This window comes from Vombatus ursinus, unplaced genomic scaffold (genome assembly GCF_900497805.2).
Source record: "Vombatus ursinus unplaced genomic scaffold, bare-nosed wombat genome assembly UNPS02014798.1, whole genome shotgun sequence".
Classification (NCBI taxonomy): Eukaryota; Metazoa; Chordata; class Mammalia; order Diprotodontia; family Vombatidae; genus Vombatus; species Vombatus ursinus.
The window spans coordinates 5,950,835-5,967,365 of NW_020954576.1; the positions used below are offsets into that span (position 1 = coordinate 5,950,835).

Genomic DNA, 16,531 nt, shown 5'->3' on the forward strand with positions numbered 1-16,531 from the left:
TTTTTTTTAAAGCATAAAGTATGTATTAATATTTAATCCCTATGATTTGGAATAACTTGAAACTGCAATTAGATGGCAGAGCCCATCTGCTCCAAGCAGTTGAACAACAGTCTATTAAATAACTAGGAGGGTGAAGAGGGCTGCCAATCACCTTTAGATTTATTCCTTAACAAAGTGTGCACAGGCTCTCAAGAGGGAGATCCAGATGGTGAAGGAAACTCTGCAGGCCATGATTGTGCAGCTTCAGCCAGCAGAGGCTGGAGACTTCCTGTGTGCCAGCTGGTGTCCTGAAAACCCCGGCTGGACAAATGATGGGGGAGGTGGGAAAGGAGACGGTTTCACAGTTTCATAAATCCCAGTTCCCAGAGGGCTGCTTCAGGTAACTGAGCCCTCTCACACACTAAGCTGGACACACCTCTTTGCATTCTGCTTAATGAATTCTCTCTAAGAACTTACAGAGACTGGAGTCTTAAGGTCATTCACCATTGGTAGAGGACTATACTGATTCTTATAGGCTGGCACAGATCAGGAAAACAGGTTTCCATGAAGTATGCATGGTGACTGGAATTGGGGAGGCTACAAATTAATAGGGTGGCTGGTTTTCCTTTAGAATGGGAAATAGAGATGCCTCAAACCTGTTATTAACCATAGTTTCCCTGATCAGGATTAATGATGTTCAAGTATTTCCCTTCCACCACCCCCCTCACCTCTCCCTCAGAGAAAGGAATCCTGACAGACAACTGGTCTCTCCCCCTCCCATTGCATTTTCTTGCTTTGTACCATGCTAAAAATATTTTCTCATAAAAGAGAAATCGAAACAACAGTCAATTTTTCCTCACCTGTGCCTGGGCTGCATTTTCCTGGAGGCACATTATATAAAAGAGATAATTAACCTCAGAATGTTGAGTAGCTTTTCATCTCATTTCTTCTGTGACTTACCGATGACTCACAAGAATTTAATACCATAAACCTAAAATGTGTTTTTTTCTTTTAAAATGACAGCAGCCTCTATTGTGTAAATGCCTAATTATCTTTTACAGAGATGATTTCTTGTTTAGCCCTTTTTTTTTCATGCCTTTGATTGCTTTTACTACATTCTAAAATTCAACTGTAAAGGATATATGCATTGAAGGGATTAGATGATATGTGAGTTGACTTTTACAAAAGTCTCATTTTCTTCCCTGATCTTTTTCACTGATTTGTTGGATAGGAAATGGAAGTGAAAACCCACACATAAATGACACAGTGTTCAATAACAGCTTTTAGCATTACAAGTCCAGTGCTCTTCCTTTTGGCAAAATCAAGATAGTGTTAAACTCTTGATAAAGTATGCAGAAGAGACATATCATACTGACCCAGTTAGGTTATTCTCATCCCCAGTCCTCTAACTGAAACAAAAATGGGACCCCTAATCATTGACTGTTTGGCATATAGCAAGAAGAAATTTCATGCATTGACTATGGCTAAAGACCATAAGCTCCCCCACAAATTTGAGGTCAGACATTGTCCTGAGCTCATACTGGGCCCAATGCCATACTGAAGCAAGAATATTCTGCAAATTGATTTTATTCTGTTTTGGCTTTTAGTAATTGTCCTGCCTTGATTTGAACCTATTAGCACATGAAAAGACTTCCATTCTAATCCAGAAAAATGCCTTTACTTATATTAACAATCAGCTTCTGAGAATAGAAGGCAAAGAGAAAGCATAATGTCTGAATTTGATGATTTCTGTTCATCCTCCTCCTCCTTCTAGGGTAGCTAGGTGCCACAGTGGATAAAGCACTAGGCCTGGAGTAAGGAAGACCTGAATTCAAATCTGGCCTCAGGCACTTACTACCTATGTGATACTAGGCAGTCACTTAACCCTCAGTCCCTTCATCTGTAAAATGAGCTGGAGAAGGAAATGGCAAACCACTCCAGTATCTTTGCCAAGAAAACCCCAAACAGAGTCACAAAGTGTCAGAAATGTTTGAACAACAAAAGCTCCTCCCCCCCCACCAGCAGAAAATAATTAGCATTTAAAATTTAGTCATATGTGTATACCTTTTTTGTGGAAAGTCATTTTTAATAATTAAGTGAAATCATTTGTTTTATTGAGCATTTGGGTTATTCCTATTCAGTGAAAGGGCCCTACTGGAATTATTTACTAATAGATTTATAAAATATTATGACTTTTGGCCTGGTTTTTCATTGAAAGTAAAGAAACCTCAAAAAGAGTTAGGATTTATATTCCCCATCTTTCCAAATATGAATTCTTTATTTGGATAACTAAAACAAACTTATCAAAAAACTGATTGTACAAAATGAAATTAGACTTCTCTGTATGGGTACTGACAAAATTAGATGTCTGTGTGCTCTGAGTCTATAAATCATTGAGAAAAAAATTAATGTACTTCATTAAGTACAATTAGGATGAAGTTGAAAATACATATTAGATTATCCAAGTCACATGGAACTTCACTGTGAGTCTATGATTCAGTTTAACTCTCTCTCTTTGTCTAATGCCTACTGTCATCTTCCTCAAAACCATGGACCAGCTTTTAAGAATATCTTTAAGTCTAGAGGTACCTCAAAGCTGATTCCATCATATATTTTATATTACATCTCATCTGGGTTTGATATTTGACTTGTTTAAGAGCCCCTATGTAAATCCATTTCCCTTTTAAACAGCCAGCATCCCTTAGGTCACATTTCCCAAGCTACTCTGTACCTGATGGGTTCAAGAGTCTGGCAGGTTTAAAAACACCTCCCTTACCTCTTTGATCCTGATGGGCTCAGGAACACGTGTTTCTGGGCTTTACCATGAAGACAGCTTATAGCGGAGCAACTGGAAAACAGCCCATAAACAGGTAGAACTCAATCTGAAAGTTAAAAGAAGTTTCTATGGTATCAACCACAAGCCAAAGTAAATGCTATTAAGTACTCATGTGTAGTGATACAAAGAGTGAACACGCTACATTGTCTCCCATAAGTAGAGGACACTGAAAACTTGGGGTTTTGCATGGCACACCTCATATACCTGCAGCTATTTGGGGGTCAGTGTTATAAATAAGTTATAGGTTCCAAGTTTTTAGGCCTGTTCCCACCACCTTCTCTCCAAATGACATTACTACATTGATCATTTCTGGAATCCCCCTACTATGTTATATTGGAAACTGCTCTCTCCAAAGAAGGGATCTGACTTTTCCTTCTCAGGATGTATAAAATGGCATTAGCAACCCCAGGGGATATGGGTGTTTCTCTCATCCAAATAAGGTACAGAGAATGAGAAGATGTTGACCCTGGCCTTAGAATCACAGATCAAAATCTTAAGCAGATGGGGCTTCAGAAGTCTAGATCTATTCTTTCATTTTACAGATGAAGGGTACTGGGGTCTAGGGAACTTAAATGACTTGCTCAACGCCACACAGTTGGGAGGATTGTAGCCCAGGTTCTTTGATTTTGGGATATGAGGGAGGTTTTCCATTGGACCTTGAGTCAGAGGACCAGATTTTGAGCTATTTGAAAAACTATCTCATAGAAATAGGGCTTGATGTGTGTATTATTTGGCCCAGAGGGGCAGTGCCAGGAGCAGTGGATAGAAGTTGCAAAAAGGTAAATTCAGCCTTAATATTAAGAAATTTCTGAGCTATCCATAAGCAGAATTATTCTCCCTTGTTAGAAATCTTCAAGCAGAGGCTTGATATCCGTTTGGGCATATGCATAGTAATAGGGATTCTTTCTCAGGTTTGGGTTGGGCTGGGATGGCCACTTCAATCCTTTTCCAACTCTAAAATGTTAGGTGGCATAGTGGATAGAACACTGCAGCTAGAATTAGAAAGACAAGTTGTTAAGGCTAGCTGTGTGACCCTGGGCAAGTCATTTAATCTCTGTCTTATTTTACTCTTCTGAAAAATGAGGATAATAATAGCACCTACCTCTGAGTGTTGTTATAAGGATAAATGAAATAATATTTGTAAAGTACTTTGGAAACCTAAATGTGCTATATAAATGATGGCTATTGTTATTAACATGAGTCTTTGTGCTCTGGATCTGTTATTTTCTATTAGTGTGATTTTCATATCTCTTCACATCTTTGATTTCAGTTTACTTATCTATAAAATAAAGGGTTTGGGCTACATGATCATTAAGGTCCCCCACTTGCTCTATATCCCATGATCCTATTAGATCCACAGCCTTGGATAATGTAACCTGCACATGAAGGAGGTACATATTGACCACACACCACCTACTGAATCTCCTTATCAAGAGGAGACAGAACAAAATATACAAGTCCCCTTCTTGGAAGGGTGCCAGTAACATCCTCTAGGACCTGGAGTCTAGGTACATGCAGTGACGAAACCAAGTCCTTTTATGGAAAAACAAACCTTGTCCTATACTAGTCAACCTTCAACATTCACAATCTTGATGGCATTTTCCAATAAAGGGGTATGTATGAGCATTATGATCTCAGCTCTATAGTGAAGAGCAAATCCACTATGCTTATCTGCTAATAATTACATGCCTGTGTATTTTTAATAATTGTGCTTTTTTAAATTATTCACATTTGATTTGGTCTGTGAATTTTTTTTATAATTTCTTATTCCATTAAGTTGACTTATTAATCAAATGAAATAAAAACTGATGTGAGAACTTGGTGTACTGTAATTTTTTGGTTTTCTTGATTGCAGATGCTCTTAAAGGTTGTATATTTTTCATGTATTTGTCATCTAGGGGATTGAAATAATACTCTTCTCTTTAGCATGAAAATATTTTCAACAAAACAATATTTTTCAAAAATCCATTTTTGCTTATATATGGTAGTGATCTAATTAATTAGTTTAAGATGTATAATAACATGAGGGATAGAATTCAGGAAGTGTATTATAGGAAAAGAAGTGCCTTCTGCAGAAGGCTGTTGCTGGTCTCCCTCTTACCCCCGGCTATCCCGCTGAGATTGCCATCTATCTTGTACGCAGAGTTATTGGCATATTGTTTCCTCCGTTAAAATGTGAGCTCCTGGAAGGCATGATCCTTGTTTTTGCTTTTCTTTGTATTCCCAGGATTTACTGTAGTGCCTAGGAGCATAGTGAACACTTAATAAATGCTTTTTGACTGGTTGACTGAAAACAAGAGATGATAGATAGATCACCCAAGCGTTCCACCAAAATGACAAAATGTCAAGAGATTTAGACAAAGGTCTCCACTGCATAGGGCAGATTCTCTCTGGAGATATAATGTGAGGACATGGATAAGAATTACTTGGGATGGAAAGGCATAATTGAGTTAGAGTCCACACCTATGCAGGGAGTATCCATGTTAATGAAATGATGGATCTATTGAAGCATATAATTCGTCTAAAAAAGTTTGGCTCAGAAACTCTTATGCAAGATAATATGTTGTCCACATAATACCTGCAAATCCTCTTTCATAGTGGTAGATTATATGATAGCTTCTAAATAACTCATTCATTCTCATGAATTAGTAATTTTTGGGTAATTATTTATAGAGAAGTAATAGGTAATTATCTGCCCCCGGGAAAACATAGGCCTGCCCATTGTAATGGCAATCTAAAGAGATACTTGATATTAGCAAGTAAAAATTATTTTCCTTATAAATTGAAGAACTAAAAAATGAATAGAAGCATTAGGTAGCTGCCCAACAAGTAGCTGAAAAATTTCAGTGTTCAAACTAAAGACCCCTTGATTGTCAGCTTATGCTATAAATCATTAGGCTATCTAGAATTAGAGTTTTATTTGATGCAGTGATTTATTTAAAATCCAACTTAGATTTTGTAAGGAAATAGAGTCAGTGACCATGCCCTTAATCCCTTAATTGTAATATCATTGATTGTACATGGATTAGCTGAAAAGATATCGTGATGTTGCACATCAATGACCAGTGTGGTCAGACTGATGAAATCAGTTGTGTCAAAACTGGGTTATTTCTGCCCTTAACATATGCTAAATGTTTAAATGACATTACTTTTTATTTTCTTTCATTTTCTGTTCTGAATTATCTCCCTCCCACCTCCCCCTTATAAGAGGATTAAAGCATTTAAGGTTTGCAAAGCACTTTGCAAGAAAAACAAAACCCATTACAAATCTACATACATACATATATATATATATATATATATATACATATATATTTATGTATACACACACATAAGCAAAACAAATTCCTGCATTAGCCATGTCCAAAAAAAAAAAGGAAGAGAAAGAAAGAAAAAGAAGGAAAGAGATAGGAAGGAAGGAGGCAAGAAAGGAAGATAAAACAAGTTTCAACTTGTATTTCAAGTCTATTACCTCTATATTTGGAGAGAGAGTAGGATGGGTAGTAAACATGGGAGATATTGGTGCAGGACCACCCAGCATGGTGTGCCCTCATCAAAGAAGATACTGTATTCTATAAGCAAAGCAGAATTACAACACCATAAAGTAAACGTGAGATGTGCAAATCTAGTGATATCTCCATCCCTAAATTTCAAACAGACTATTTGTGTTCAACCTATAGTAGGTCCTTCGGAGCTCATAGACTGATCAGCCACAGTTGAATACATTGTACCTTGACCCTAACATCCTGATGTCATTGATCCTCTTTGAGTATGAAGCACAAACAACAACAATAGGGTTGATAGTAGGTTTCGTCCTGAGTCCTTTGGATCTGTGATTGGTCTTTGTGACAATCAGAGTTCCTAAGTCTTTTAAAGTTGTTTGCAATATTTTTTGTTATTGTATAGATTATTCTCCTGGTTCTGCTCATTTCACTTTGGATCAGATTACACAAATCTTTCCAGGTTTTTTTGGGAATCATCCCCTTTACCATTTCTTACAGCACAAGAGTATTTATCATCTTCATATACCATAACTTATGCAGTTATCCCCTAATTGATAGGCAGTTTCTAGTTTTTTGTCATGATGAAAAGAACTACTATCAATATTTTTATACATCTGAGTCCTTTTCCTCTTTTGTTTTGATCTCTTTTGGGAATAGACCTAGTAGCAGTATCACTGGGTCAAAGGTTCCACACAGTTTATCAACTTTTTAGACATTGTTCCAAACAATTTTACAACTCCACCAAAAGTGCATTAATGTACTTATTGTCCCTCCAGCATTTATTAATTTCCCTTTTTGTCATCTTTGGTGGGTATGAGATAATATTGCAGAGTTTGTTTTAATTTTGATTTCTCTAATTATTGGTGATTGAGAGCAGTGTGTCAGTCTCAAATAGAAACCACTTCAGTAATCCATACCATAGCAACATATTGACTGAGTTTTAAATTGTGGCATTATCTATGTTTTATTGTATGTTTATTTTGTCAAATATTTTCCATTTACATTTTAATCTAATTTGAGCCATATTTGGGAGTGTTGTGGGCTACACATAGTTCAAGGGCCATGTGTTTGATGCCTCTGATTTAGAGCATTTTTTGAAATAGCTACTGATAACTTGGATTTTTTCCTCTGAAAACTATTCACATTCTTTGACCACTTATCAATCTGCTCTTATAACTGTATTGCTTTTTTCCATGGCAGAGTTGTTGTTCATCTTTCATTTTTGAAGAGGACCAATGATATCACAGGCGATGTCTTGACTTGTGCATGAATTGGATTTAAATGAGGCAGAGCTGCACAAAGTGTCAGCCTCATCTCTCTTCTAGAGTGATTAAAGTCCAATGGCAAGACAAAAATCAAGACAACTGGTGATGGCCCAGGATGGAGTGGATGACCTTGGCATCTTCAATGTCTGACCAAGCTCTAAGTGTGCCACTGTGCCTGCTTCAGCTGCCTTCATGGCCATTGAAACAAACTGTTCTCATCTGCCCATTCTGCCAGGGTAAGTCTTCACATGCTTGGGGTAGACATCCCCTAACTCACCAACACGTTTGAGGCCCGTCAGTTACTCTCAACCATGGAAATAACCACCCCAACATGGAGTCATAGGACCTTCGTTGGAACGCCTAATCCATCACTTATTGTGATACATCTGAAGGAAGACATTCAGCCTCTATGGACCTCGATCTCTTCATACGTAACACAATGGGGATGGACTAAATACCTAAGGTGCCATCCAGCTCCAGAACTGTGATCCTATGACCCTGCAACCCTGCCTGCAGCTTGGCCCTTTGGTTGTAATAGCTATGTTCTAAATCAAATAGGGAAGAGTTGTCCTTCAGTGAAGATAGGGTTAGGCTCAAAAGGACTGTGACCTAACCAAGGAGATCTATCATCAAAAAGAGGGTGAACGTGAAGATGTCATGTGATATTTCAGGTTAAAATTTTCATTTTAAAATAAAGGTGTGGGGGCAGCTAGGTGGCACAGTGGATAGAGCACAGGCCCTGAAGTCAGGAGGACCTGAGTTCAAATCCGGCCTCAGACCAAACATGTGATGCATACTAGTCATGTGACCTTGGGCAAGTCACTTAACCCCACTTGCCTCACCAAAAAAAACAAAAACAAAACAATAAAATAAAGGTGTGTGTCCCAGATAAGATTCCTGAATATTTTTATTCAAAATCGGATAACTCTTGATAATCCATGGCAGAGCTGAAATTAGCCCAGGACAACTGGGGCTGTCTTGCATATGCCAATTATTAAATCCTGAGATGTGTGCTTCCAGTACCCACCATACCACAAAACACTAAAATCAGTGTCTCCTTCCTGTGATTCTGGAATGCTACTCCCCTTGAACGCTGGGCCTTAGGCTCCATGTACCTTCCTACTGGGTAAGAACAAAGCAAAATGCCCCACCATGAGCAACATGTGAAGAGAAATTATCATAATAACCATTGTTCTTCACTGTTACTTCCTTGCCATAATCACTCAGCAACTTCTTTCTTGTTCAGTTGTTTCAGTCTTGTCCAAATCTTTGCAACCCCATTCAGTGTTTTCTTAGCAAAGATACTGGAGTGGTTTGCCATTTCTTTCCTCAATGGCTCATTTCACAGATGAAGAACTAGGGCAAACGGGTTAAGCATCTTTCCCAGGATCACACAGCTAGTAAGTGTCTGAGGCTAGATTTGAACTCATAAGCTTGAGTCTTCCTGATTCCAGGCCCAGTGCTCCATCCACTGTACCAGCTAGCAGCTCTCAGCAACTTCTGCTTCCCTTTTAAAGTTCACCCCAACTCGCCTGGATCCTTATTACTGTCGTCTGTGGACCTTACGCTATTCTTTCTCCTCCCCCTGGCTCACAGTCTGCTTTTCCAACCCAACCTTTGCCTCTTTCCCTCTCCTGGTCTTTTGATTTCTCAACCTCCTCAATTCTCATGACCTCATTTTCTACTCTGCTTCAACCGTGCACAAGATTGATCATACTTTAGGGTTTATCCTCTTACTTCTAGCCATCCAATAGCATTTTCTTCAGCTTTCAGAATTCCTAGTGATGGCACGAGGTTTTAGGAGCTCTGTGGTGCAATGGGAAGAGCATGGAATTAGCAATCAGTAGATCTGGTTCAATTCTCAAGTCTTTCACCACATAAGCTTTGACAAGTCAATTCTTCTTTCATGGCATCATTTTTCTCATCTATAAAATGACATAGTTAGACTAGATGACTTTTAAGATCCCTTCTAGCTGGAAAGCTATGATTCTATATGGATGATGATATTTTTCTATCTTCTGCTCTAAAAGTATGCATATTGATCATTTGGAATTTCATAATCCTGTAGTATCTTCCTCATTTACTCTCCTATTAAACATAAGACCAGGACTAAGATATTAATATGTTCAGTGGAAAGGCTTCAGCTTTTTTTCAGAACAGTAACATTTGTGATAGCTCTAAAACTGGGAATGTATACTTGTTCTGCTCTCTTCTGAAAACTCTCTTCTGAAAACTGAAAACCCCATGCTAAAGGGCTTTCTTTCTAAACCACCGATGGGGACCTAGATGGAAATGTCTGAGGCTTTGTATAGACCCTGAGAGCTCTGTGTTCTTTACAAGGTCATGGATTGGAACATCTTAAAGAAAGAAAGCAGGAAAAACTGTGAATGGTTCATAATACATTTGGGTAAATACTCTCATGGTATGAGAAGATTAAAAAATGCAGTAATAAAAAAAGCAACACAGTATTACAAAGATAATAAGAAAAATATCAGGAGTATAGCAGGGAGACAAATGATATGCTGTATCTTATGGGAGGCATGGAAAATTAAAAAGACCTTTGTACAATGGCCATCTACTACACAATGAAAACAGCACAGTTTCTGATTTATTGTTGCTCTAACAACAACAGTCAGAAAAGAAGAAGGAAAGCTTCAAATTATTGTCTTGCTAAGCAGCAATTTTTAACTTTTTAAGGGCAAGCTTATGAAGTTTTTTCCCCTTAGAGTGAAAAGCTGGAGTTTATTAGAGAGAACCTTACCTTGAGATTTAGAAAAGAATAAGAATTGTGTGTGTGTGTGTGTGTGTGTGTGTATGTGTATGTGTGTCTGTGTCTGTCTGTCCTGAGGAAAGTTGTGTTTTCCAGTTCCCACGGATGCTCTTAGACATAGTTGTTAAGCAAATATCACACCTATAAGTGTGAAATCCTTTTTGTTCTCTAGCATAATACTGAGCACAAAGCTGAGTCTAAGCTCTGAGAATTGGAAGAAAGGACTAGGTAAAAGGATGACTGTTCTTTATGCTTGGAGTGTTCTCACTCTCGCTTCTTCTCTGTCTATCTCTCTTTCTTTCCCTCTTTACTTGTGAATTACTATCCATCTTTTATAGCCCAATTCAAGAGCCTCTTTCAGGAAATTTTCCCATATCTACCCAGTTGGTAACAATTATCCACTCAGATTATTCTGATTTATAACTTTCTAAGGTTTTCCAACACTTAGCACAGTACCTGGCATACAGTAGATGCTTAATAAATGCTTATTAACCAAATGACTGACTGATGAAGGAGGTTTCTTAAACTTTGTGCTTTGTACCTTTGGGCAGTTTGGTGAAGTCTGTAAAAACCTTCACAGACTAATGTTTTTAAGTAATTAAAGGAAATGCTAAATTTCAATTAGAGGTTAGTGAAAATAAAGATGTAGTTTTTTCCTCATCTAAATTCATGGACCCCCTGATATCTATCCACAAACCCCTTGGGTCCTGGACCCAAGGTTGGAAATTAAGAACCTCTGCTCTAAAGCTCATGTGTGTGTAAGGCAGGGTTGGGGATGGGGGGCAGGAAGGAAAGGTGTAACCTATGATTTCATCAGAGAGCTATAAATACAGGAATAGCTTAGAAGTAAACAGAAATATCAGGGAAGCTAGGTGGTGCGGTAGCTAAAAGCCCAGGTCTGGAGTCAGGAAGACCTGAGTTTAAATTTGGCTTCAGACACTTACTAGCTGTGTGAGCCTGGGTAAGTCACTTAAACCGTGTTTGCCTCAGTTTCCTCATCTGTAAAATAAGCTGCAGAAGAAAATGGCAAATCACTCCAGTATCTTTGCCAAGAAAACCCCATAAAGAGCCACAAAGTCTGAAAATGACTGAAAATAAAAAAAAATAAATATAAACTATAAATATAAGAACATCTCTATTCTTGCTCCCATTTTACAGATGAGAAAACCGAGGCTTAGAAAAGTCAAGTGTCTTGCCCAAAGTCTCACAGCTAGGCAATGACAGGATTCAAACTTGGTCCCAGGTCTTTTGAATCCAGGTCTAGTTCTCTTTCTACTCTTCCACAAGAGATGAGATTTTCTCTCCTCTCCTCCTGATCTATGTGGCTTATCTCAGTTGTATAGAAGGAAACAGATTATTCTGACTGGGTGTATTTTTCACAAAGTTGTGCCAATTTCCCCTCAGTATTCTTTCTTCCTCTAGACACTTTGAAATGCTAGGCTCTATTCCCCAACTTGTGACCTCTCCTGATGCCTCCTCATGGCATAGAAGTGACCCCAGATTTCTTGGAGGCTGGACCAGTGGAGTGCAAGTACTAACAGATTCTAACAAACTTGAAACACTTTGCACATGAGGTCAGTATTTGATTGTACGTCTGTCATCAAGACTGTGTGGTTTGTCCTTCATTCTCGAAGAAGGCCATGACATCAGGAAGATGAGGACGTGACTTTCAATTGAATTGGATTTGAGTGAGGGTGGGCTGTGCAAAGTCACCAGCCTCACTTTCTTCTCCAGAGCCATCTGGATCCAGTGATCAGATAAAGATCAGGACAACTGGAGATGGCCCAGGATGCAGTGGGAGACTTTTTCAGCTAAGTTCTCACTTTGAGTGAGGCAACACCCATTCAGTGAATAGACTTAAGAAGTGAATCAAGGGATGGCCCCTTTAATTAAAAAAAAAAAATCAAACTGGGAGGGGAAGACCCTCAGGGTTAGAGAACCAGAGTAGTGAAACTCAAACCAAAGCCTAGATGCTGGGTGATAACATTTTTTGACCATGGTGGTTCTCAAAGACCTTCTAGTTAAGTTACAGTGAGGTTGTAATTTTTGTCCATAGAGAGAGTCCATTTCCTAGCAGTACTGCTGTCCTGTGGGCTAGTAAAGCAGTAGATAGAACCCTGGACTTCAAGACAGGAAGATCTAAGTTCAAATCCTGCTTCAGACACTCATTAGCTCTGTAACCTTGGGCAGTCACTTGATTTCTGTATGCCTCAGTTTCCTCTTCTGTAAAACATGGGTAATAATGTCACCTATCTCTCAAGATTGTTGTGGGGATAAAAGTGAGGTATTTGTAAAGGTATAGCAAACCATAACGTGTTGTATTGTTATTGTAGTTGTTTAGTCATGTTCTGCGCCTTGTGACCCCATTTGACATTTTTTTGGCAGAGATCCTAGAATGATTTGCCATTTCCTTGTCCAGCTCATTTTACAGATGAAGAAACTGAGGAAAACAAGGATAAGTGACTTGCCTAGGGCCACACAACTAGTAAGTGTCTGAGGTTGGATTCGAACTTAGATCTTCTTAGCTCCAGGCCCAGTGCTCTATCCACTATACCACCTCGTTGTCATTAAGCAAGCATTTATTAAGCGTCTATTCTGTACAAGGCACTTTGTTAGGTGGAAATATAAAGACAAACACGAAATTGTCCCTTGTTAAGTTTACCCTCTACTGGGGAAATATAAGTAGAAATGTAAGTATAGACAAGATAATTTGAGGAGAAAGTAGTATCAATGAGGGACATCAAGTCTAGAAGTTAAGATGCGTCTGTAAGATATAGAATGGAACAGCTAAATGGCACAGTGAGTAAAGCACCAGGCCTAGAGTCAGGAAGACATGAGTTCAAATCTGGCTTCAGACACTTACTAGCTGTATGACCCTGAGCAAGTTCCTTAACCCTGTTTGCCTCAGTTTCCTTATCTGTAAAATGAGCTGTGGAAGGAAATGGCAAAGCACTCCAGTGTCTTTGCCAAGAAAACTCCAAATGGGGTCATGAAGAGTCAGGCACAACTGAAATGAATGAACATAATATATAGAAATCTTATCAAGAGTTACCTTGAAGTACAACAGGAATTCCTATTCATATGTGGTGCTATTGCTATGTACTTTTATATAGGCAATGACAGGATTCAAACTTGGTCCCAGGTCTTTTGAATCCAGGTCTAGTTCTCTTTCTACTCTTCCACAAGAGATGAGATTTTCTCTCCTCTCCTCCTGATCTATGTGGCTTATCTCAATTGTATAGAAGGAAACAGATTATTCTGACTGGGTGTATTTTTCACAAAGTTGTGCCAATTTCCCCTCAGTATTCTTTCTTCCTCTAGACACTTTGAAATGCTAGGCTCTATTCCCCAACTCGTGACCTCTCCTGATACCTCCTCATGGCATAGAAGTGACCCCAGATTTCTTGGAGGCTGGACCAGTGGAGTGCAAGTACTAACAGATTCTAACAAACTTGAAACACTTTGCGCATGAGGTCAGTATTTGATTGTACAGAGAGAATGCATCCCCCTACTCCCCAGCTGCCAAAGCGATTTTCCTAATGCAAGGTTCTGACTACGTTTTCCCTCTCTTCAATAAACTCCAATGGTCCCTTACCCCTTCATGAAGAAATATAAATTTCTCTGTTTGGCATTTAAAGCCTTTAATAAACTGGCCTCTTTCTACTTTTCCAATATTCTTACACTCTTTTTTCCCTTTCATGCTTTCTGGCCTCATTGACCTACTTCCTGTTCCTCAGATAAGACCCTTCACCCCTCAGCTCTGTGCCTTTCCACTGGCTGTCTCCCATGCTTGGAATCCTCTGTCCCCTCACTTTTATTTTTTGTTTTTTCTTGTTTCCTTCAAGATTCCATCTTCTTTAGGAACCCCTTTCCTAAATGTCTCTGCCCAGTGCCTTCTCTCTGAGATTACCTGCTGTCTATTCTGTATATATCTTGTATGTACGTATAGTAGTTATTCACTTGTCTCCCTCCCACCTCTCTCCTCCATTGGAATCTATGCTCCTTTAGGGCAGGGACAGGTTTTGCTTTGTTTTCCTCCCATTCCTGGTCTTCCCAGTGCTTAGCATACATAGTCCCTGGCACATAACAAGAACTTAATAAATATTTACATATTGACTAATATAATGGAGAGAGAACTAGTCTCATATCCAGAAAGACCTGGGTTCTGGTCCTTCCTCTGATTCATATGGGCCTAGTGATCCTTAGTAAATAAATCACTTCTAGGCAATTCTCTCAGAATAGAATTTGCAGAGAAGGTAGAGAAAGTTCCTTACCAGGAGCTCCCCACACTAAGGAAATCAGAGGTCTAGTCCCTATGCCTGCATACTTTGTATTACTCTGTAGATATTTTGCAAAGACCCGTATAGATTGACTTATCTGTGTACATGTTTTCCCCACGGCAGAATGTAAACTCCTTGAGGACAGGCCTGTTTTGTATTCCCAGTTCCTAGTACAGTGTTGGGCATGTGGTCGATATTTGTGTAAAACCTGTCCCAAAGTTCACTGGTACAGGATTCTCTTCTTATTGGTAGAAATGAAGGCCCTGCCCTGCAGGAGGAGTGGGGCAGAGTTGGTGGGAGGAGAGATCTTCAGTTCTCTTGGGGACTTTTCAAGAGGGAGTCCTGACCAAGTGAGAGTCTTCATGTGCTTCCAGCTTCAAGAGAGAAAAGGAAAGAGGCCAACCCCACTTCAGGTTGCTGAAGGAAAAGACTCTGGGAAGACTTAAAAGGAGCAGGCATTCTCTATCATGTCCCCGTCCCCAGTTTGCTGCACTAAGGCTCCTTGAGTGAGATCCAGGACCCTGTCTCTTGGTTGAGCTGAGTTACCTTACTCCCACTGGGAGAACCGCTTCATTCTGTATTGTCTGGTATATGTTTTTACCTATGTATATCTTCTTTGATTTCTGTTTTATTATAATTTGGATAAATGAGTTTCTTTGCTATTTGCTATGTGTGGGCTGGTATTTGGTAGGAAAAGGGTTAAACTGTGGATATAAAAACTTGTATTCTTCCTTCCCCCTAAAATGACAAAGCAATAAAAAGTTAGCTTGGACTTGATCATATCCCCTAGATGTACAATATTTAAGGAAACAGATAGATGCAATTCTAGCTTGGTACCCCCAGAGAGTGACTTCTGGCCCCAACTTCCTGCTTCCCCTCCTACCAGGAATGAAAATATCCCTTGGAAAACGATGGGGGGACAAGAGGTTAGAGATGTCTATTCTACCTCCCTTTGAGCCACACAAGGATAGGCCCCTGACCCAGATGGGCCTATCCACACATGGGGATACTACTACATTTCTTTTGCTATATTTAATAAGTTCCTACCAAAGGAATAAATAATATTCCAGTTATTCATCTTTTCCACCATTTAGAAAAAAGGTACAAACTCTATTTTTCTGTGCTACTCATTCACAATTTACCAAAGATAATTTCCAGTGGATCTGTTATTGCATCCTTCAACTTCTTAAGTATCCTCAGAGAAAAGTTATCAGACCTGTGCTTTGGAACACATTACATTGGTCTGAAAAAAAAAAAAACTATCCTTTTTCCAATTTAACAGGAATTACTGTTTGCCATTCTAGATGCTACCTGCTACATTGAGCAAGACTACAGCTGTTCCTTTAGGGAGGGTGTATGTGTATGTGTGTGTGTGTGTGTGTGTGTGTGTAGGTGGGTGGGTAGATGTGGATGTGTATACATGTGCATAGAGGGGGACGAGGGGGTGCTGGTAGAAGCTTTTGAAAAAACCTCAGCCTTTTCAGTACCACCATTTCTTAAGTGCTTTCACTCTTCTTTAGATAAAGAAAGGAAATTTTCCTTCCTTTATCCTTTTTTAAAGCTTAATGTATTAGAGGATGTATTTCTATTTCCTTTTCTGTCTCTTGAAAGTTGCGCTTAATTCCTTGCTTTTTTGCTTTGATGATTTTAGTTCTAAAACTATTAACTCTCCACCTTCATTCTTTTGGGTAAGCTGGCCTACTTTTGACTTTCTCCATCATCTCTCTTATTCATATTTCGGTCTCTATGGAACTCTATGCAACTTCTTTCACTCCTTGTCTTTCTCTTGTGGAGGATAGTTTCATCTTAAGCGCATACAAAGTAACAATGAAGTGATATGACTGATTTTAATAAATCTAGAGTTCACACACCCCAATGAGTTTTGTCCCATTGCCTTG

At 39.0% G+C, this 16,531-nt stretch overlaps 1 protein-coding gene across 1 annotated transcript in view; it reads left to right on the forward strand.

Annotated features, from left to right (window-relative positions):
- LOC114050170 (disrupted in schizophrenia 1 protein-like) overlaps positions 1–1,799 on the forward strand; it is a 508,708-nt gene extending 506,909 nt beyond the window's left edge. Inside the window, exon 13 of the mRNA XM_027871792.1 lies at positions 183–1,799. Coding sequence (XP_027727593.1) covers positions 183–352 — 170 coding nt within the window. The 3' untranslated portion in view covers positions 353–1,799. The remainder of the gene's footprint in view (positions 1–182) is intronic.
- Positions 1,800–16,531: the final 14,732 nt, after the last annotated feature.